The 21261-nt window shown below is 48.8% G+C and overlaps 1 protein-coding gene across 1 annotated transcript in view; it reads left to right on the plus strand.

Moving 5' to 3' along the window:
- The window catches only part of WNT3A (Wnt family member 3A), a 61188-nt gene extending 40367 nt beyond the window's left edge, over positions 1–20821 (plus strand). The window contains exons 3-4 of the mRNA XM_070416709.1: positions 10564–10829; positions 20258–20821. Coding sequence (XP_070272810.1) covers positions 10564–10829; positions 20258–20737 — 746 coding nt within the window. The 3' untranslated portion in view covers positions 20738–20821. The remainder of the gene's footprint in view (positions 1–10563; positions 10830–20257) is intronic.
- The last annotated feature ends 440 nt before the right edge of the window (positions 20822–21261 follow it).

Raw genomic sequence — 21261 nt, forward strand, 5'->3', positions numbered from 1 at the left:
GCCTCTTACTGCCCCCTTGCTGGCCTGGTCACCCCATGAAGCCTGCTTGTTCAGTCGTTTGGTCATCCCTCACTAACTCCCCTACGGGCCTGGTCGTAGGCACCCATCTTTGTGAGGGTGTGAGGGTCAATTTGCATATTACCTCTTTATTATATAGGATGTCCCCAAGAACTGTGGCCCCAGACACACTGGTGGGCCTGCAGTGACATAGTGCTTGGGTGAACTTGTCCCTGCAGAACTTCCCAAAGAGACCACCTAGTGAACCCCACAGACAGAATGTCCCAAGAGTTTCAGCTTACTGTTTAGAGATCACATTTGAACAGTCCCCTTCCAGGAACCTCCACTGCCTGGAGTTACCCTTGTCCCTCAAAAAGGCCAGTACAGTGTCTCCTCAGGCCAACGGCTCATCCCAGGAACTCCTCCTCCATGTCCAGTATTAGTACTCCACAGCCTTCCCCTCCCAGGAAAGGACAGGCAAGCATCCCCTCACCCCACCATGGCAGTGGGATGTGGGCTCAGCAGGGTAGGTAGAGTCCCTGCCTCTTCAAGGCTGCAACCACAGAAACAGCCTGGTGGAGTCTCAGGATCCCTTGCTGGGGGTGCAGAAGCCTCTCCCAGGACTTCTGTCTGGGGTATGTACTCCCTGCTGTGCATCCTGGGGCCAGTAGCTGACCTGCTCTGAACCTGCACATGTTGCTGGGGCTGAGTAGAGTACCCCTCTTCCTGTCTGGGCTGGTTCTCTCATCCGTGATAAAGGATTCATGGTTCAGGGCAAGGTGGCCTTCAGGCTGTGCCTCCCTATCAGTCTGACTGAAATGGCCCCCTGGGTGACCTCCCCAAGGGAAGATCAGCTCAGAGAGAGAGGCTTTCTTGTCCATTATGAACACAGTTGGTACTCAATGAATAGTTGCCAGCTGACCAGCTTCATGGTGAAATATGAAAAACGAGATCCTTGGAATAATTTTTTGGAACTTTCTTCAACATATAGGACTTTAGAAGTATAGCCTTTTTGATGTTAAAAAGTCCTTTTCTGAAGTTATGGTAGTCATTGTTTAAATGTTTTTCCCTCTCATGAAAAAGTAATAATACTTGGCAGTACTCTTTCAGTCCACAAATGATCTCTGGTACTTGACAAGCCTCTGGAAACAAAGGAATTGCTAAGATCCTTTTAATTCTAAGTTCTGGGAGATGAAGTAATTGCCAAAACCCATCTCAGAAGTGATACTTGGCTCCCCACACCTAAGGCTGCCCTGGCAGCTGTGATGGGCTCCTCTTCCTGCCTTCCTCCAGATGCCCAGTTCTTGCCACACAGGACTCCTTCATCTGCACCAGACTCTCCCCATTCATTCACCATCCATCTATCCACCTATCCATTCACCTATCTACCCACTCACCGACCCATCTATTCTCTATGCACCACCCACTAGCCATATATCCATCTATCCTTCCATCCTTCCACCCATCCACCATCCATCCACCATCCATCTATCCTAGGCCTGCCCCAAAGCTCATGTTGCCAAGCCTACTTCTCATACTGCCTTATTCCCCCTACTCTCTTCCTCATGAACTGTGAGCTCCCAAAGGCAAATGACTTCACACAGTCCAAAGCAGAAAACCTGACTTGCAACAGCAGAGCCTACTACTAATGGTATGGAAGGATTCCTCTGGTTCACCCTCCTCCTTCCCAGTACAAAGATTCTCTCCACCTGACAATTGGTCGGTCATCCAGCTTCTGCTTAATTACCACTTGGACAGGCAGCTCTTTCAACTTTCGGAACTCCATTATATGGAGCAGCAATCCACTTTCTTTCAGATTTCTTACCTTGGCTTTTGAGAATGGGCACCTTGCATCTTATTTATCTCATATTCCTAGTTCTGAATTTAGTGTATATCTCATTATAGACTCTCAGATACTGGATGGATGAAAGGATTGATGGACAGACAGAAGATGGATAGATGGTGGATGGATGGATGGATAGATGGATGGATGGATGGATGGATAGATGGATGGATGGGAGATGGATGGAAGGAAGGATAAATCATTGGTATTTTGCATGAACTCAATAAATAATTGCTAATGAGACATCATTAAGTTGGGAAGATGGTTTCCTGGTGGAAGATGCTTGTCTTACAGAACAGCTTTGTCTGATCTCAGTGTAGGAATAAGTCCTGGGCCTGAAGAAAGCAGGCCTGGGGTAGCTCAAGAAACTTATCCAGGCTCTTCCCCAGAGACATGGCAAACTGGAAGCATTGGTCCTTAAGCACTCCCCTCCCTCAGTAGCCTGTGTCTCCTCCTTTTCTCTTAACCTTGCACAGCTCATTGGGAAGAAGGCATTTTGCTGGTGAAGGTGTCTTCTCAGGGCCAAATGGCTCCCCATCCTTTCCCCAGGATGTTGTGTAAACAGAAGCAGGAACCTCTGCAGAAGCTGCTGCCTGTGGATAACAACTTGGCTGTAACTGTGACAGCCAATGGGCTCCAGACCCTCCACACCCATGACCTCAGGGAAGCCTGTACCACTCCTCTGTAAACGAAGGCCATTCTAGCCATGGGTCATAACCTTACTGTTCAGATCCCTGTGGAAATCTGATGGAGGCAATGGGTTCTCAATTCAGAAGTATGCACAAGTTTTCAGATATGCACTGTCATTCCTGCTTACAGTTTCGGGGGGGTTATGAACCCCCAGAAGCCTCCCTATTGCCCTTAAATTAAAGTCATATGGGCGTTCTGGGGTCTTCCTTCTGCATGGCCTCAGGGTGCATTTTAACTTTTTCTTTGGAAATAAATGTCAACTTATAGGAACATTCCAAGAGTGAGTCCAAATCCACGCCCAGGCCTCTCCCAGGGCTGACATAGCACAAACCAGGTGCATCCATCATAATTAAGTTCCATTACCATTAACTAAACTCCACATTTTTCCCAGGTTTCACCCGTTTTTTCCACCAATGTTCCTTTTTTGTCCAGGATCTTATGCTGGCCCTTGTCCTTTGTGCCCTCGAGACTGGAAGGAGCCTGCTCAGGTCTCTGGGTCTCCTGACGATTAGGTAAAGGTTATGCATCCTTGTCAAGAATGCCTTGAGCCCTGACCAGTTTGGCTCAGCGGATAGAGTGTCAGCCTGCGGACTGAAGGGTCCCAGGTTTGATTCTGGTCAAGGGCATGTGCCTTGGTTGCTGGCACATCCACAGTAGGAGGTGTGCAGGAGGCAGCTGATAGGTGTTTCTCTCTCATCGATGTTTCTAACTCTCTATCCTTCTCCCTTCCTCTCTGTAGAAATCAATAAAATATATTTAAAAAAAAAAAAAAAGAAGAAGAATGCCTTGAAAGCAGCCCTGGCCATTTTGCTCAGTGGTTAGAGCATCTGCCTGCAGACCGAAAGGTCTCGTGTTCAATTCCAGTCAAGGTCATCTACCTTAGTTGCTGGTTCCCTGGCCCCAGTGGGGGCACATGCAGGAGGCAGCCAATCAATGTGTCTCTCTCACATTGATGTTTCTCTCCCCCTCCTCCCTCCCTTTCTCTCTCTCTAGAAATCAATGGAAAAAATATTCTCAAGTAAAAGAATATCCTAGGGTGAGGATTTTTTTTTAAAAAAAAGAATGCCTTGAAACAATAGAGTGTCCTCAGAGCACCATCTGGGGAGGTGCATGGTGCATGGCATCTGTCCCATTGCTGGCGGTGGCAACCTCAGTCCCTCTGGTGAGACGGGCCTGCCCTGTTTCTCCAGTGCAGTCACCGTTTTTCTTGATCAGTATTGCAGGTAACTGCTCAGGCCTACCTTGAGCTTTTTTTTTTTTTTTTTTTAATTAAATCTTTATTGTTCAGATTACATTTGTTCCTCTTTCCCCCCCCCCGCAACTCCCCTCCTCCCAGTTCCCGCCCCACCCTCCGCCCTCACTCCCCACCCACTGTCCTCATCCATAGGTGCACGATTTTTGTCCAGTCTCTTCCCACATCTCCCACTCCTCTTTCCCCCCCAAGAATAGTCAGTCCATTCCCTTTCTATGTCCCTGATTCATTATGATCACCAGTTCATTCTGTACATCAGATTATTTATTCACTTGATTCTTAGATTCACTTGTTGATAGATGCATGTTTGTTGTTCATAATTTGTATCTTTACCTTTTTCTTCTTCTTCCTCTTCTTAAAGGATACCTTTCAGCATTTTGTATAATACTGGTTTAGTGGTGATGAACTCCTTTAGCTTTTCCTTATCTGTGAAGCTCTTTATCTGATCTTCACTTCTGAATGATAGCTTTGCTGGATAAAGTAATCTTGGTTGTAGGTTCTTGCTATTCATCACTTTGAATATTTCTTGCCATTCCCTTCTGGCCTGCAAAGTTTTTGTTGAGAAATCAGCTGACAGTCGTATGGGTATTCCCTTGTAGGTAATTGAGTCTCTTTCTCTTGCTGCTTTTAAGATTCTCTCTTTGTCTTTTGCTCTTGGCATTTTAATGATGATGTGTCTTGGTGTGGTCCTCTTTGGATTCCTTTTGTTTGGGGTTCTCTGTGCTTCTTGGACCTGTAAGTCCATTTCTTTCACCAGGTGGGGGAAGTTTTCTGTCATTATTTCTTCAACTAGGTTTTCAGTATCTTGCTGTCTCTCATCTTCTGGTACCCCTATAATTCTGACGTTTGTACACTTGAAACTGTCCCAGAGGCTCCTTACACTATCTTCGTATTTTCGGATTCTTTTTTCATTTTGCTTTTCCGGTTGGGTGTTTTTTGCTTCTTCACATTTCAAATCTTTGACTTGATTCTTGCGCTCCTCTGGTCTGCTGTTGGGTGTCTGTATAATATTCTTTATTTCAGTCAGTGAATGCTCAATTTCTAGTTGGTTCTTTATCACAACATCGAGGGTCTCATTAGATTTCTTGAGGCTATCATCAAGTTTATCGGCAGTTTCTAGCAAATTATTGAAAGCCCTCAAAAGTGCGTTTTTTAGCTCTATATCCTCCATTTCTGTCATGTTTTTTTGTCTCCGCATTTTTTATGCTTTCTTGGTGCATCCCCTTGTGGTCTTTGTGCGCAGTCTTGTTGTAGTTAAGCCTTAATTGTTGTCGGCAATACTAGGGGTAAATTGTCCTCCAAGCTAACTGGCTATGAGAGTCAGATGTGTCTGCAGTGGGAGAGCTTCTGTGATGAATCTCTAGGGCGGTGCTAATCCAGCCTTTGCCTGAGGCTATCCCGCAAATGCCTCTGTGCAGGGCTTGGGCGGGGCAGGTCCCCGGGGATCTACAGGGCGGGCGGGGCGAGCAGTTATGGCTGCTCTCAGTTCCGTCCCCAGCGGCTCTGCAACCGCTGCAAACCTCGGAGAGAAAGCTGCCTTCCCAGTTCTCCCGTTTGAGTCTGGGTCCCTAGAGACTCGCCCGGATCTGGAGCTCAGAGTCTGAAACTCCCTCCTGATTGAAAACAACAATCGGGCCCTCCGCCGCCGGCCCACTCCCCACGCACCTCCGCACCTTAGTATTTCACCTCCGCACTGCGCCTCCTCTGATTCTCGGTATGGATTTCTCTTTCCTTCTAGTTGTAGAATCTCTCCTCAGCCAGCCTTCCTGTGGTTCTGGGTGATATCCGTTCCATCTTTTAGTTGTATTTTTGAAGTGGTTGTTCGAGGCAGCAAATTGCAGCGTTAACCTATGCCGCCATCTTGGTTCTCCCCCTACCTTGAGCTTTAAAATGGACTTCCACCCTGACCAGTTTGGCTCAGTGGATAGAGCGTCGGCCTGCGGACTCAAGGGTCCCAGGTTTGATTCCGGTCAAGGGCCTGTACCTGGGTTGCGGCACATCCCCAGTAGGGGATGTGCAAGAGGCAGCTGATCGATGTTTCTCTCTCATCGATGTTTCTAACTCTCTATCCCTCTCCCTTCTTCTCTGAAAAAAATCAATAAAATATATTTAAAAATAAAATAAAATAAAATAAAATGGTCTTCCTTTGCCAAAACAAACCATAGCACGTTTTTCTGAAACATGAGGCAGAGACTTCTTTTCTCCATGAGCAAGTTGAAAGCTGCTCCATGGCATCCTTGGCTGGCAGGAGTTTATCCGAGGAGAGGTCTTCTCATCTGGCAGAAGGGGAAACTGAGGCCCACGGTGGGGGACGGGAGGAATGTGTGCAGGATTGCACAGCTAGCTGGTGACAGAGCTGGGCAAAAATGAGTTCTTTTTCCTCCAAGTTCAAGGGGAAGCTCCCAAAACCCTCCACCCTACCCCACACACCCTTTCCCTCAAGTGTGTCTGGAGGCCCTGGCTGTTTGCCTGAGGTCAATAAGCAGGGATCTCCAAGCCCTTGTTGAGAGCTGTGGGGCAAGGCCTTTGCTTGCTCTCCCCTTATCTTCAGAGGAGAGAGGGGCTAGCATAGAGGGAGGAGGCAGAGGCAGAGCAGGGTCTTCCTGTAGGAACCTGCCCTGAGCTCCCTGGGTTGAAAGGCAGCTCTGCTGGGGTTGCAGGAGGGTATTCAGATATTGGAGATCCTTGAGAAGGGCAACCAGGGCCTTCAACCAGCTGAGAGTGAGAGGGTGCAGTGGAGAAAGGCACCAGGCTGTGTGTGGAGGGTCCCAGGAGTGCCCAGGACATACTGGCTCTGCCTTGTGCCCTGAGCTGCCCTGGGAGGGGTGGCCAGGAAAGCTGGTCCCTGAGGAGTCCACAAGCCATCCTAACAACAGCCCCTAACCCAGGCTGCACCAGTGGGAGAGGAGGCATCAGGCTGAGGAGAGGAGAGAAAGAGAAGAGTTGAGAGCAAGGGCCTGAGAAGTGGGAAGGAGGCAGTTTGAGTTCTTGAGAATACAAAATAAGGGTGTGAGCTCTGCTGAGTGTAGAGACAGGAGGGGAAGGGGTCTGTGTTCAGCACACTGGCATTTATTCACTCAGATGCCTTAGGCCAGCAAGAGGCTGTTGCAGGCCTGCCTGTGAACTGATTCGTCATATTATGTAAGGAAAACAGGGAGAGGGCTTCATGAGTCTTGGGGAGGTAGCTGCCTGGTTGATATTTGAGAAAGGGGAGAATGAGGGGAGCTATCCTGAATCTGTTCAGGGACAGGCTGAGTGGGGAGGGTCAGAGAGCTGGACCCACAGAGTAAGCCTGCCTAGATGGGCTCAGACCAGGCTAGACTCCCTGCCTTCTCCACAGACCAGGTCCTCACTCCTCAGGAACCATCTGTGTGATCGCCTGATTGGGAACAAAAGGTGAACAGGGCACAGTCCTTGCCTCAGGGAGCTTCCAGACCAAGTGGGTGAAGGAGGAAGCTCCCATGGGACCTGGGAGCCTGAGGGGCCAAGAATAGATCATGTCCAGACCTCATGGCCACAGGATCCTGTCCTGTGCCCCAAAGAGTGGGGAGTGGACAAGGCAGATGCTGCATGAGCATTAGAACATCTGGAAAAAAACCTGAGGGAAGGGCAGTAGCTGAGTGTGGCTGGAGGCCAGGTAGTGGCTGACAGAACTGGGAGGGCAGCACGGGGGAGGAGTTGGCCTGTGTTCAGTCAAGCAAGGACACAATGTCAAGAACTTGAGAAGGGGCCAGGCAGAGCCAGATGGCCATTGGACAATGCACTGTGCCAGTGGCCTGTGTATATGTGTATGCATGTGTGTGTGTGCATGTGTATATGTATGCATGCATGTTTGTGTGTCCATGTACCTATGTGTCTGCACGTGTGTGCCTGTGTGTCTATGCATGTTTGTGTGTGCCTGTATGTCTATGTGTGTAAGGGGGTGTTGCAGAGGTGTGTGTGTGGCTGTGTGGCCATGTTTATGTGAGAGTGAATGTCTATTTGTGTATATATCTGTGTCTGTGTGTGACAGTGTCTATGGGTGAGTATATCTGTGCATGCATGTATGTGTGTATGTATGTGCATGTGTCTGTGTATGCCTCTGTTTCTATGTACCTATATGTGTTTCTATGTGCCTGTGTGTAAGAAACTGTCTATGTGTGCATGTGTGTGTACATGTGTGTATACACTTATGTGTGTCTGTGTGAGAGTGTGTTTATGGGTGTGTGTGTGTCTGTGTGCTTGTCATGCATGTGTGTATGCGTGCGTATGTGTGTGTGTGTGTGTGTGTCCCTGTGTCTATGTGTGTGGTACATATGGATCAGGAAAGAAGCTGGAGGCTGAGGGTGGGAGATGCTGAGGGCTGGACTCCTAGGGAAGGGCTGGGTGAGCAGGATAGGCCTGGGTCCCTGAGACCAGAGCAGCTTTCAGTTTGGGGCAATCCCAAGCTGGCAGTGGGAGGCCTTCTGGGGCTTATGGCTGGGTGTGTGGCCCAGAGCTTCCCAAAAGCAGGGAGAGACCAGGCCTGCTCAGTTCAGAGCCCAGGGAGGAAACTGGTGTCCAGAGCCTGCACAAGGCTGTCAGAAAGTGTCGGTAAATCTATGGAAAGAATCACCAAAAGCAAAAATGCAAGTGGGGTCAGATGGCCAGTGGGAAGCCAATGTAGAGGGCATGTCCTCTCGGTATCTGAGGAAATGTTCACTTTTTGGTAACAGGTGTGTGTGGATGTGAATGAAGCTGGGTGGGTGAGTCTGAGTGTGTGCATTCACGGGGTTTAGGGCACCCATGTCGGCTGCAAACCTGGAAGCAGCCTGAAACCCCTGCTTACTCCCCAGGATGGAGCCCATCTACCCATATCCCTCCCAGAACAAAAGCCCCCTGGGCATTGAGGTGGGGCAAGGAGGCAACAGCACCCTTTCACCATTACTCACCTGTAACTATTGGGAGCTCAGCAGGATCCAGGCCTGCCTGGGGCCTCTGCCCAGGAGGAGCTTGGGGGAATACAACAGGGCACTCACCCGGTGCCCTGATCAGTCCTGTTCCCACATCTCTCCACCCAAGACCTGAGGAAAGACAGGAGTCAGAGCCAAGGAAGGTGGGGTGCAGGATCCCACATGAGGGCAGCAGAGACACCTAAGGCAGACCAGCCATCAGAGCCAAGCCAGGGTTCAGCCTGGGCCTGCTGGGCTCCAAAGCCCTGTGAGTTTTTTCACTACGTTTTTTAATTCCTGCTAGTTGCAGGTAAGCTCCAGGGGGCCATCTGGCTCCCTACTGTTTATTTCTCCAGGGGGGTTAGGAAACAGCACCTGCTGTGCACTAGTGACCTGGGAACCCAGGGCAGCCCAACTCCCTCATCCTGAACCCAGAGCCCATCAAAATGTTTACACACACCCAGGAGGCAATGCATTCATTCCCTCAGGAAAACTCCCGCTTGGGGATGCCAGGCTGCCCCACCCCCCACATGCCCTGTACTTCCCTCTGGTCCTGCCAGCCCAGCAGAATACTCCTGCCCTCTGCTTTCTCTCTGTCTGCTTCCTATCTGTCTTTCAAGACCATCTTCAAGGTTCTGTCTACCAGGGGCAGGCTAGGCCGCCCCACCCTGCAAGGTCCAGGGGGCCTCCCTGGACAGCGGCATATACCTGTCTGATACTGTTGCCTGGCAAGCTTCCTCTTGCCAAGCTCCAGCCCTCCCCCACTGCCCCTCTGCAAAACTAATGTCACTCCCTCTGACTCAGTTTCCAAGAGGATGCATGCAGGGACCCAATATCAGCCTCTGGGTTAACAGAGGCCTGGAGGCCATCCTGGGGCAGGTGTCAGGCAGCCGTTGGGCATACTCAGGCCTGAGCGTGTGGAGCCAGCACAGGGTGAATGTGCACCGGGGGCCTGTGGTCCTTGCAGCACTTAGAGTTCAGGTGAAGGAGGGGAAAGATGTGCAGGCAAAACGGCAGCATAGGTAGCAGCATGTGGGCCAGAGCCACACTCTGGGCAGGTCATCCGGCTGCTGGAAGCTCCTACTGGGAAGTCTGGGCAGGGGGAGCTGACCCCAGGGCTGTCCAGTGGCCTTTGTTCAGTCAGCATGATTACTTTGAGAAGCATCATGCTCTTTTTCCAATTACTGCTAAATAAAATTCCATTTTATGGAAATGCCACAATTTTTTATGAAGGTATAATTGACATATATATTGTATTAGTTGTAAGTATACAACATGATGATTTGGTATACTGTATATTGTGAAATGATCTCCACAATAAGTGTAGTTAACATCCATCACCTCATATAGTTACTATTTTTGTGTGTGGTGATAACACAAGATGTATTCTTAGCAACTTTCAGGTCTACAGTACAGTCACCTCCCTGCATATCCTATCACAGGACTTATTTATCTTATGCCATAGCTGTTTATCCATTCTCCTCTCGTAGGCATTTGGGAGCTGCCAGTTTGGGGCTATTACAGATAGAGCGGCCCTGACATTTGCTCCTGGTCTTTGTGTCAATGCAGGGGAAATACCTGGGAGGTGATGGCTGGGGCAGGCGGTATTTGCATGTTTTTTAGAAGCTGCCAAACCGCCTTCGAAGGGGCGCTCCCATTTCCCTCCAGCCAGCAGTATGCAGGGTGCTCACGTCCCTAACTTCCCCACAACGACGAGTGCCGTTCAGCATCACTTCTTGGGTTCCTTGGTCCTTGGTGGACTTTCTCTGGGGAAGCTCTCCCTCTTCCTTGGGTCCTCTGGGGACAAGCACCCTCTCCCCCCAGTCCTGCCCCGCCCTTGCGCCCTGCCTACCTCACGCCTCTCTCCACAGCCACCCGGGAGTCCGCCTTCGTGCACGCCATTGCCTCCGCCGGAGTGGCCTTCGCAGTGACACGCTCCTGCGCGGAGGGCTCCGCTGCCATCTGCGGATGCAGCAGCCGTCACCAGGGCTCGCCAGGCCACGGCTGGAAATGGGGTGGCTGCAGCGAGGACATCGAGTTTGGTGGGATGGTGTCTCGTGAGTTCGCGGATGCAAGAGAGAATAGGCCTGACGCCCGCTCTGCGATGAACCGCCACAATAATGAGGCTGGGCGCCAGGTAAGTCCACAACCCTGTGTGTCCTAGCCATGCATCTGGGGGCCCTCTGAGCACTGCCCTGGGTATCCTTGGGGATTAGGGCAGTGTCTTCGACCATGGCCCTGTGTGTCTGAGGGTGCACCAGGGCACCCTCTGACCACTGTCCTGTGCATTGGGGAGGGGTCTCTGACCATGGCCCTCTGGGCCCTGGGGATGTTCCAGGGGACTCTCAGAGCACACCCCTGGTCCCTTGAGGAGTGTGGCCTGGTCTGAAACATAGTACTATCCAACTGCTCCACAAGTGTTTGGGTATTCCCACAAATTGGTAGGTCCACTTCTGGAGTTGGGGTCACAAGAAAGGAGGGATGGGATAAAGGCCTGCCTTGCAGGAGCTCCTACACAGCCAAAGAGATACGCTAGGTGGCTACAGCACAGTCTGGGAAGTTCTGTGTGAGGGAATGCATACACATAAGGTGAACTGGTACAGAGGAGGGTCCAGACCCAGGCTGCAGTCTCAAAAAAACGACTTCTGCTGTCAAAGATGGTGAGCAGAGAAATACAGACTAATGGCAGTTATCTAGCTGGGAGGAGGCCAGGAGAGCCTCCGGGCAGCCGAGAGGTGAGGCTGCACATGAGTTAGTCTGGGTAGAATATGGAAAACAGAAGGAGAAAGAGAATTTGGGAGATGGAGAAGCTGATGGGTCAAGCTTTGAGGGCTTTGTGAGCCCTGCTAAAAAGGACTGGGTCAGAAGTTCAGTGGGAAACTGACAGAGGACTGACTGCTTATAACAGGAACTATGTAAGGACCTACAGGTGTCCAGTAGATTTAGCAACACAAAGTTGGCACTGGCTTTGCCCAGTGGAACCAGGGGATTGCAGAGGGCTGAAGAGTGAACGGGGACACTCAACTTCCAAAAACGGGGACTAGGTGAGTCAGTCTCATCTTCTTGTTGAAGACAGTATAAATGTAGGATGGGATACAAAAGGCACTCTGTTAAAAGTAAAGAATGCTTACGTGTGTAAAGTCACCTGATTTATCTCAAGGGAGGTAAAGCAGTGCAGACGGGGAAATAGGCTTTTCAATAAATGTCCTCAGTCCATTGAATCACAATATAGAAAAAGTAATCTTGACCCCTACCTCACACCATATATAAATGTAATTACAAGTCCAAATGAGAAAGGTAAAACAAACCCAAAAAAACGCTTAGAAGAAAACCTAGGAGACATCTTAGGCAGAGATTTCTTAAATAGGTCAAAGAAAAATATAAAAATGTGGACCCATATTTAAATTAAGAATGTCTATTCAAGCCGAAACCGGTTTGGCTCAGTGGATAGAGCATCGGCCTGCGGACTGAAAGGTCCCAGGTTCGATTCCGGTCAAGGGCATGTACCTGGGTTGCGGGCACATCCCCAGTGGGGGATGTGCAGAAGGCAGCTGATCGATGTTTCTCTCTCATCGATGTTTCTAGCTCTCTGTCCCTCTCCCTTCCTCTCTGTGAAAAATCAATAAAATATATTTAAAAAAAAAAAAAAAAAAAGAATGTCTATTCAGCCTTAGCTGGTTTGGCTCGGTGAATAGAGCATTGGCCTGTGGACTGAAGGGTCCCAGGTTTAATTTCAGCCAAGGGCACATACCTTGGTTGTAGGCTCCTCCCTGGCATGTGCAGGAGGCAACCAATCAATGTGTCTCTCTAAAATCAATGGAAAAATATTCTCAGGTGAGGATTAAAACAAAATTTTTTTAAAGAAATGTCTATTCATAAAAGACACCATCATAAAACTAAAAACACAACCCACACAGGAGGAAATAATATCTCCAAAAATATATGAAAGCTATAATATAAGAACTCTACAAATTAATTTTTTAAAAAGACAGATAACCCAATAAAAAAGTTGGCTAAAAAATGTAAAGCCACTTCACAAAAGAAAATATAGGAATGGCCAATAAGTATATGAAAAGGTGTTCAATAACATTAGCCATCAAGGAAATGCTGTCAGAATCAGTGCCCTGAAAAAGGGGAGGACAACCACTGGAAAAGAGCATGATGGTAGTTTCTGAGGACCTGGTGATTTGTGAAATTTTGTCATGTTTTAGATTATGACATATATACATTTTTGTATAATACACTTCCATAAAATGACTTTAAAATGTAACATAACTAAACTAACCATAGAGTGAGGAATTAGCAGTCCCAGGTCCAAAAGACAGGACACTGAATCTGGTACCTGGGGTAGCTTTTGTCCAAGCGTCATTTGCTGATGTGGAAGAAAGTGCATACACTAAGCTGCGCTTCTCTCAGCCTCACAGAGCTAACAGACCCACGAAGGGTGGTCTCTCTAGGACAGTGGTTCTCACCTTCTGGCCCTTTAAATACAGCTCCTCATGTTGTGACCCAACCATAAAATTATTTTCTTTGCTACTTCATAACTGTAATGTTGCTACTGTTATGAATCGTAATGTAAATATCTGATATGCAGGATGGTCTTAGGCGACCCCTGTGAAAGGGTCGTTCGACCGCCAATGGGGTCGCGACTCACAGGTTGAGAACCGCTGCTCTAGGAAATCACTGCCCAGTTTAGGACCCTAGGAAGTAAAGGTAACCCAGAAGCAGACCAGCTGTTGTGCATATGTGTAGACTTTAGCTAGGCTGAACATTGTTTCTACAAATAATTTTTCAAACACAATGTCCACATAAATAAGGATAACCTGTCACATGAGCTGATGACACAATGAATAAGTGGTAATCAGGGGGAAAAAAACAGAAACAGTACTCTAAATACTAGAATGCGTAAGCATGGATTATTAAAAAAAAAAAAATGTTCGCCCTAACCGGTTTGGCTCAGTGGATAGAGCGTCGGCCTGAGGACTGAAGGGTCCCAGGTTTGATTCCAGTCAAGGGCATGTACCTTAGTTACGGGCACATCCCCAGTAGGAGGTGTACAGGAGGCAGCTGATCGATGTTTCTCTCTCATCGATGTTTCTAACTCTCTATCCCTCTCCCTTCTTCTCTGTAAAAAATCAATAAAATATATTTAAAAAAATATGTTCACTGGACAGACACACACAAAAAGATGAAATTAGACCGCCAATTACACCATACACAAGAATAAACTCAAGATGGATAAAGGACTTAAATGTAAGGCATGAAACCATAAAAATATTAGAGGAGAACATAGGCAGTAAAATCTCAGACATCTCATGTAGCAATACGTTTACAGTTACATTTCCTAGGGCAAAGGAAACTGAGGAGAAAATAAACAAATGGGACTGCATCAAAATAAATAAAAAAACTTCTGCACAGCAAAAGAAACCACCATCAAAATGAAAAGGGAGCCCACTGTATGGGAGAACATATTTGCCAATGATATATCTGATAAAGGGTTAATATCCAAAATATATAAAGTACTCATACAATTCAGCAAAAGGAAAATAAACAATCCATTAAAAAAAATGGACAGAAGACCTGAATAGACATTTCTCCAAAGAGGACATACAAATGGCCAAGAGACACATGAAAAAATGATCAAAGTCAGTAATCGTCAGAGAAATGCAAATTAAAACCACAATGAGATGTCACCTGACACCTGTCAGAATGGCTATCATAAAAAAATCAACAAATGACAAATGCTGGCAAAAATGTGGAGAAAAGGGAACCCTAGTACGCTGCTGGTGGGAATGCGGACTGGTGCAGCCATTATGGAAAAAAATATGGAGTTTCCTCAAAAAATTAAATATGAAATTGCCATTTGACCCAGCAATCCCACTCCTGGGAATATATCCTAAAAACCCAAAAACTCCAATCAGAAAGAATATATGCACTGCCATGTTCATAGCAGCATTATTTATAATAGCTAAGATTTTGAAACAGCCCAAGTGCCCATCAGTAAATGAATGGATAAAAAAGCTGTGGGACATATACACAATGGAATACTATGCAGCTATAAAAAAGACGGATCTCTTACCCTTTGGAACAGCATGGATGGACCTTGAAAATATTATGCTAAGTGAAATAAGCCAATCTGAGAAAGACAAATATCACATGATCTCACTTATTTGTGGAATCTAATGAGCAAAATGAATTGACCAACAAAATAAGACCCGAAACAGGGAGGCACGGAACAGACTGACATACATCGATGTGGGGTTGGGAAGATGAGAAGAGATAAGCTAGAGAGTTTATATACTTACTAGGGGCCCAGTGCATGAATTTGTACACCTTGAAAGGAACTGTGGGCCTCGAGGCTGCGGTGGGCATAGGGGCGGATCTCAGCCCATCCTCCACACCCCACCTGGCCCCTCCCACCGGGACCCTGTTCCCTGTCTGCTGGCAGCCCCGCTCCCACCACTGCCACTCCCACACACTGACTGTGCTAGCCCCACTCACACCCACTGATGGCGCAGAGCGATTGGGGCCGGCGCCAGCAGCAGGTGCAAGCGGGGCCAACACTGTCAGCAGGTGCGAGTGGTGGCTACTGCCCTGATCGCCCTTCAGGAGCAAGGGAAGGTGGAGAAGCCCTCAGGGGTGATCAGGACTGGTGCCAGGCACCGGCAGTGGGTGCAAGCAGCGGCTCTGGTATCAGCTGCAGGTGTGAGCAGGGCCATCTCCAGCAGCGGGTGAGAGAGGCAGTTGCCAGCCCCATTGCCCCTCAGGAGCAGGGGGAGGTGGAGAAGCCCTTAGGGGCAATCGGGGCCGGCAGCCTCCACTTGCACCTGCTGACGGTGCCGAGCGATTGGTGCTGGCGCTGGGCACCAGCAGCGGATGCAAGCACCGGGCAGTACCACAGCGTGCAGGAACAAAGAATTTTCAGTAACTACCAGAGGCTGACCCCGATGACAGCAACCAGCGCCCCGCCTTGGTCTGGCACCCCCACTCACCTGCGATCAGTTGTTCGATTGTTCCACCGTTCAGTCTATTCTCATATTAGGGTTTTATATATATAGATAGGCATAGCCCATGGACACAGGCAATAAGGTAGGGCAGACATGGGGGGGGCGTAGGGACTTGCAGGATGGAAGTAAAGGGGGGAGAGTAGAGATATCTGTGATACTATCAACAATAAAAAGTTTATTTAAAAAAGAAGAAAACAAATATTTACCCTTTCAGAGATAGCATAAGAATATACTAGAGACTTGGTTTTGGGATGAAACCTGACATGGACTCAAATATTGACCCTTCGTTTAATAGTGTATCACTTTGGGAAAGTTACTTAACCCTCCTGGAGCCTCCGTTTTCTCATCAATAACGTGAGATTAATAATTATTAAAAATGCTCACATTCATACAGCTAAAATGCAAGGTTGAACATTTCAGCAGGGAACTGAAAACTATAAAAATAATATAGTAGATTTGGGAAAGAATCACATAAAAATTGTAGAACTGAAGAATGAATGAGTATTTCCAGTTAAAGACAACAAAGCAAACACAAGCCTTTCCCTCTGCAACCTCCTAAACACCCACTAAAATGATAATGAATGAATCATATAATAAAAGCCTAATATGCAAACTGACCGAATGACTGGTCGCTATGATGCACACTGACCACCAGGAGGCAGACACTCAACGCAGGAGCCGGCCAGGCCTAGGGACCCTACCTGTGCACGAATTTCATGCACCGGGCCTCTAGTTTTAACATAAATAAGGCTCCTGAAAACATGAAAAACAGAAGTGACAATGGCAACAAAAGCTTGAAAGCTAAAAAGCAGATAGATGAATATTCAATGTCTTAGTAGGCCCAAGAAAGCTCAATATTAAGCCAGCAGAGGCGAAATCTGAGAAACAACTCAGGAATTACTAGTATCAGGTGTCTTGAGAAACAGAAGTAAATATGAGGCTGAAAACAGGAATACTGATTGAAAGTCTATGTTAAAAGCAGTTTTCAACCCACCAGCTCTTCTGTCCAACTCCTTGCACCCAGACAACACCCCTCTTTACCAGAAATCTGTAAACTAATTCTCTAAAAAGGGTAAAGCAGAGTTGTCTGGCCTGTGGAGCCCAAGCACAGCTAAGGGCAAGGCCACCCAAGTGAAAATAGTATATCTAAGTATGCATTTCTCTTCCTCATCTCCTAATGCTGCACTGAAGCTTGATCGCCCACAGGCAGGAGGATGGAAAGTTCTGCCCTGGAAATCAGAGGAACCCAGGAGAAGAGACTTAACTTCTCCAGTGAGACAATGTGGCCAAGTCACTCTGGGGCTCGGGCTCAAGTTGGCAAGTCCCTCCCAGGCACAGGAACTTCCAACAAGATTTTTAGTGGCCTGCTTTTATTTTATTTTTTTGCCTTTTACACTCTTTTTTATTGATTTCAGAGAGGAAGGGAGAGGGAGAGATAGAAACATCAATGATGACAGAGAATCATTGTTGGCTGTCTCCTGCACGTCCCCTATTGGGGATCCAGCCAGTAACCCAGGCATGTGCCCTTGACCCAAATCGAACCTGGGACCCTTCAGTCCGCAGGCTGACACTCTGTCCACTGAGCCAAACTGGCTAGGGCTAGTGGCCTGCTTTTAAATATAAACAGATAACCAAGGACTCTCAGACACCCAAGGAGGCCTCCAGCAATCACAAAGGTAAAGACCAAAACAAAGAAACAAGATCCAAACTTATGGAAAAGAGATGTTGCAAAGAGAGATGAAAACTTCAAAAACTATCACTGTCCCAGAGAGATAAGAAAACATACTGCACCCATGAAATTGGAACAGGATGTTAATTTAAGAGAACATTGGGGGTGGGGGAAAAGGTCTAAGAAATTAAAAATAGGACAGCAGAAACAAAACTCTCAGCAGAAAGGTTGGGAGATAGTTAAGATACTTTTCCACAAAGCAGAGGGAAAAAGACAAAGAGATGGAAACTAGGAAAGAACAGAAAATATGGAGGCTCTGTCCATGAGAGAGTGATGAACATGAAGAGGAGGAAATTGGCACAGAAATAAGGCAGGAAGGGTCTGGGACTGGAGATCACAGGTTTCAGACCACACAGGCCCAGGAAGTGACTGAAACAAGAAAGGGAGACCCACACCAAGCTGACAGCACAGACATGGCCTCCAAGCTGCCCAGGAAAAGGTCAAGTTCATGTCAAGTTTCAGAGCCAGGATGGCATCAGAGTTTCCAAGAACAATATAAATGACAGAATAAGATGGAGCAGTACTTTCAGAATTCTGAGGGGCAGAGGAGGGTGGCCTTTTAGCCAAGAAATTTATTTAAACCATTTTTTCAACTTTTCAAGTAGAAAAGATTTGTTTCCAGACAAGCACATTTCATAAAATTGACCAGAAGACCTCTCAAAAAGATGTCTCCAAGATGAAATCGATAGGACACCTGGTGCGTTTAAATGTCTTGAAGAAGATACTTAGACCAGTGGTCGGCAAACTGCGGCTCGAGAGCCACATGCGGCTCTTTGGCCCCTTGAGTATGGCTCTTCCACAAAATACTGACTTCTGCGCATGGGCCATGAAGTTTCAATCGCACTGTACATGCGCGCCCGCACGTGATATTTTGTGGAAGAGCCACACTCAAAGGGCCAAAGAGCCGCATGTGGCTCGCGAGCCGGTTTGCCGACCACTGACTTAGACAATTAAGGGAGAGCTTGAGACTGAATCCATGACACATATATTCAAAAAGTAACAACAAAACATCTTGTAGGAAAGGAAAAGTAATCGTAACATATCACATGGCTCAACTGAATATGACATTTAACAATCCCAATACCATCAGCACTAAATATTGATCTAACTAGAAATATGCTCTAGTTCTTAAGGCAGGAAGAGGTTGAAAATGTGCATCAGAGTGGTGGGGGCAGGGGTGAGAGGTCCAGAGACAATGCCAAACACAAGATTTGTGAGAGGCACACAGCACTACCTTGGATGGTCAGGAAAGTGCTGAGTGAGAGTGGGCACAGAACTCCTGTGTGTTTTTTTATTAGAGAGAGAGAGAGAGAGAGAGAGAGAGATTTGTTGTTCCACCTATTTATGAAACATTGGTCAATTCTTATATGTGCCCTGACAGGGGATCAAACCCAAAACTTTGGTGTATGGGAATGATGCTCTAATCAACTGAGCTACCTGGCCATGGTTCCTGTATTTCTTAACACATTTCGGGAGTTATTGGGCTTTTTAAAGCAGTGGTCGCCAACCGGTGGTCTGCGGACCACTGGTGGTACATGAGGGCTAAAAAGGTTGGCGACCGCTGTTTTAAAGTACATACATATATATCTTTGATAAAGTCAAACTACAAGAGACTGGAGGTGCAGAGGAGAGAAGCAGCTGCTCCTGTTTGGAAAAGCTTGGCCACAAAAGGGAAGAGGGTGGAGATTAGACAGAAATGAACTGGTGTGGGGGCAACTCACAGATGCCCAGGGAAAGGGCCGGTATGAGAGGGAAGAGTTGAAACAGCAGGGAGATGGGGATGGAACAGGGAAGGGTCTGGATGCAGAGCCCACTGAAGCCTTAGCCCAGCATCGTCCAGGAGTGCAATGTGTAACAAATTTTCTAGTAGCCACATATTAAAAGAAAACAGCGGACATTCATTTTAATACTAAATTTTATTTAACCCACTATACCCAACATGTTGTCATTTCAGTAATGCAATCAGTATTAAAATCATGCTTCAGATATTTTACATCCTCTTCTTGTACAAAGTCTGGGGACTTATGGCAAACCAGTGTATGGTCTGCACTCACAGCACTTCTCAGTTTGGACCAGCCACACCTCCGGGTTCATGGGTGGTGGTGGTCACCATAGTGAACAAGGCAACCTTAGGTCTGATTAAGTCACCCACCTTCACCTCTTTCCCCAAAGAGAACCTGGGATTCCCACAGGAAGAAACACACACACCACTTTGCCAGGCCCTGCCGGTTGTCCACTCTCAGGCCCCACAACTTGGTGCCCTGCACTGCCTCGCTGCTCCTCTTCCCAACCCCTACAGTCCAAGAACCCAGCTTCCTGGGCCCTGAAGATGCCCAATGCAAGCCACCCCCATTTCCCACACTCAGGTAACTCTCAGTCTCGCCACCAGCCCCCATACACCTCTGGGCCTCGATCTTGGGTTCCCCAGGTTAGAATTAACGTCTTCATGTCTGCACTTACACCTTCACGTTACAGCCCTGGCCTTCCTTCACTCTGTCATAGATGCCCAAGACTTAGACCCAGCCTAGGAGAGAGCAGGGAGGCTCCCGGGCCCTGCCCCCCTACTCTACCCCACTTCCACCCCGCGCTCCGCGGGATCTCGGTCGGCTACGGAAGCACATAGAAGGAAATGGCACTGCAGGCCCATGGAGAGGGCACCTGCTCCGCCTGGGAGCCTCAGGCGATTTATGGAGCAGGCAGGCGGGCTGGGTTTGCCGGGTGAGCCTGGGGCGGGGGCTGCAGGCCAGGAGCACGGTCCTGGGAGACTGTTCCGCGCAGACGCACTTGGGCTGAGCAAGGGCCCTGACGCCCCCACCCGCGCTCCTGCAGGCCATCGCAAGTCACATGCACCTCAAGTGCAAGTGCCACGGGCTGTCGGGCAGCTGCGAGGTGAAGACCTGCTGGTGGTCGCAGCCCGACTTCCGCGCCATCGGCGACTTCCTTAAGGACAAGTACGACAGCGCCTCGGAGATGGTGGTGGAGAAGCACCGCGAGTCGCGCGGCTGGGTGGAGACGCTGCGGCCGCGCTACACCTACTTCAAGGTGCCCACGGAGCGCGACCTGGTCTACTACGAGGCCTCGCCCAACTTCTGCGAGCCAAACCGCGAGACCGGCTCCTTCGGCACGCGCGACCGCACCTGCAACGTGAGCTCGCCGGGCATCGATGGCTGCGACCTGCTGTGCTGCGGCCGGGGCCACAACGCGCGCGCGGAGCGGCGCAGGGAGAAGTGCCTCTGCGTCTTTCACTGGTGCTGCTACGTGAGCTGCCAGGAGTGCGCGCGCGTATACGACGTGCACACCTGCAAGTAGGGGCGCGCCGGGCTCGGTGCCGGCCCCACCCGGACGGGGCGGGGTCCTCTGCTGGAGCCCGCGGGCGGCAGAGTAGCCGGCGGTTCTTCCCGACAGGTTCGGAGCTCCTCCCGGATGGGGCGGGGCTCGGGGGGGTGAGGCTTTTGGATGAGGGCGGGATCTTCTCTGGGGACCCAGCTCCCTTGCTGGGAATTCCGCTCCGCCACCTCCTCCTTGCAGCCCACTTGTAAGGTTCCATCCAACCCAACTCTTCTATGTAGAGCAGCTCTCCTGACAAACAGCGGCCGAGACCCCTGTCCCCCAACCTCTTCCTCTGAAGTCTGGGGACCAGGGGCCTCCAAGTCCGGTGCTCTGGAAAGGCCTGACATCTGCCAGCGCTCCCAACCAATCCAACGGAGAGAGCCACGCCTTGCAGAGCCCCAAGAACCAGCTGGGCCTGGGGGAAGGGGGGGCCCGAAGGCTGGGCCCTGAAACCTGTGTGAGGCATCAGACACCAGGCGCTCTTCCCAGGAACTGTTACTGCT

This window comes from Myotis yumanensis, unplaced genomic scaffold (assembly GCF_028538775.1).
Source record: "Myotis yumanensis isolate MYYU_CA2020_CCGP unplaced genomic scaffold, mMyoYum1.0.hap1 SCAF_5, whole genome shotgun sequence".
NCBI lineage: Eukaryota > Metazoa > Chordata > Mammalia > Chiroptera > Vespertilionidae > Myotis > Myotis yumanensis.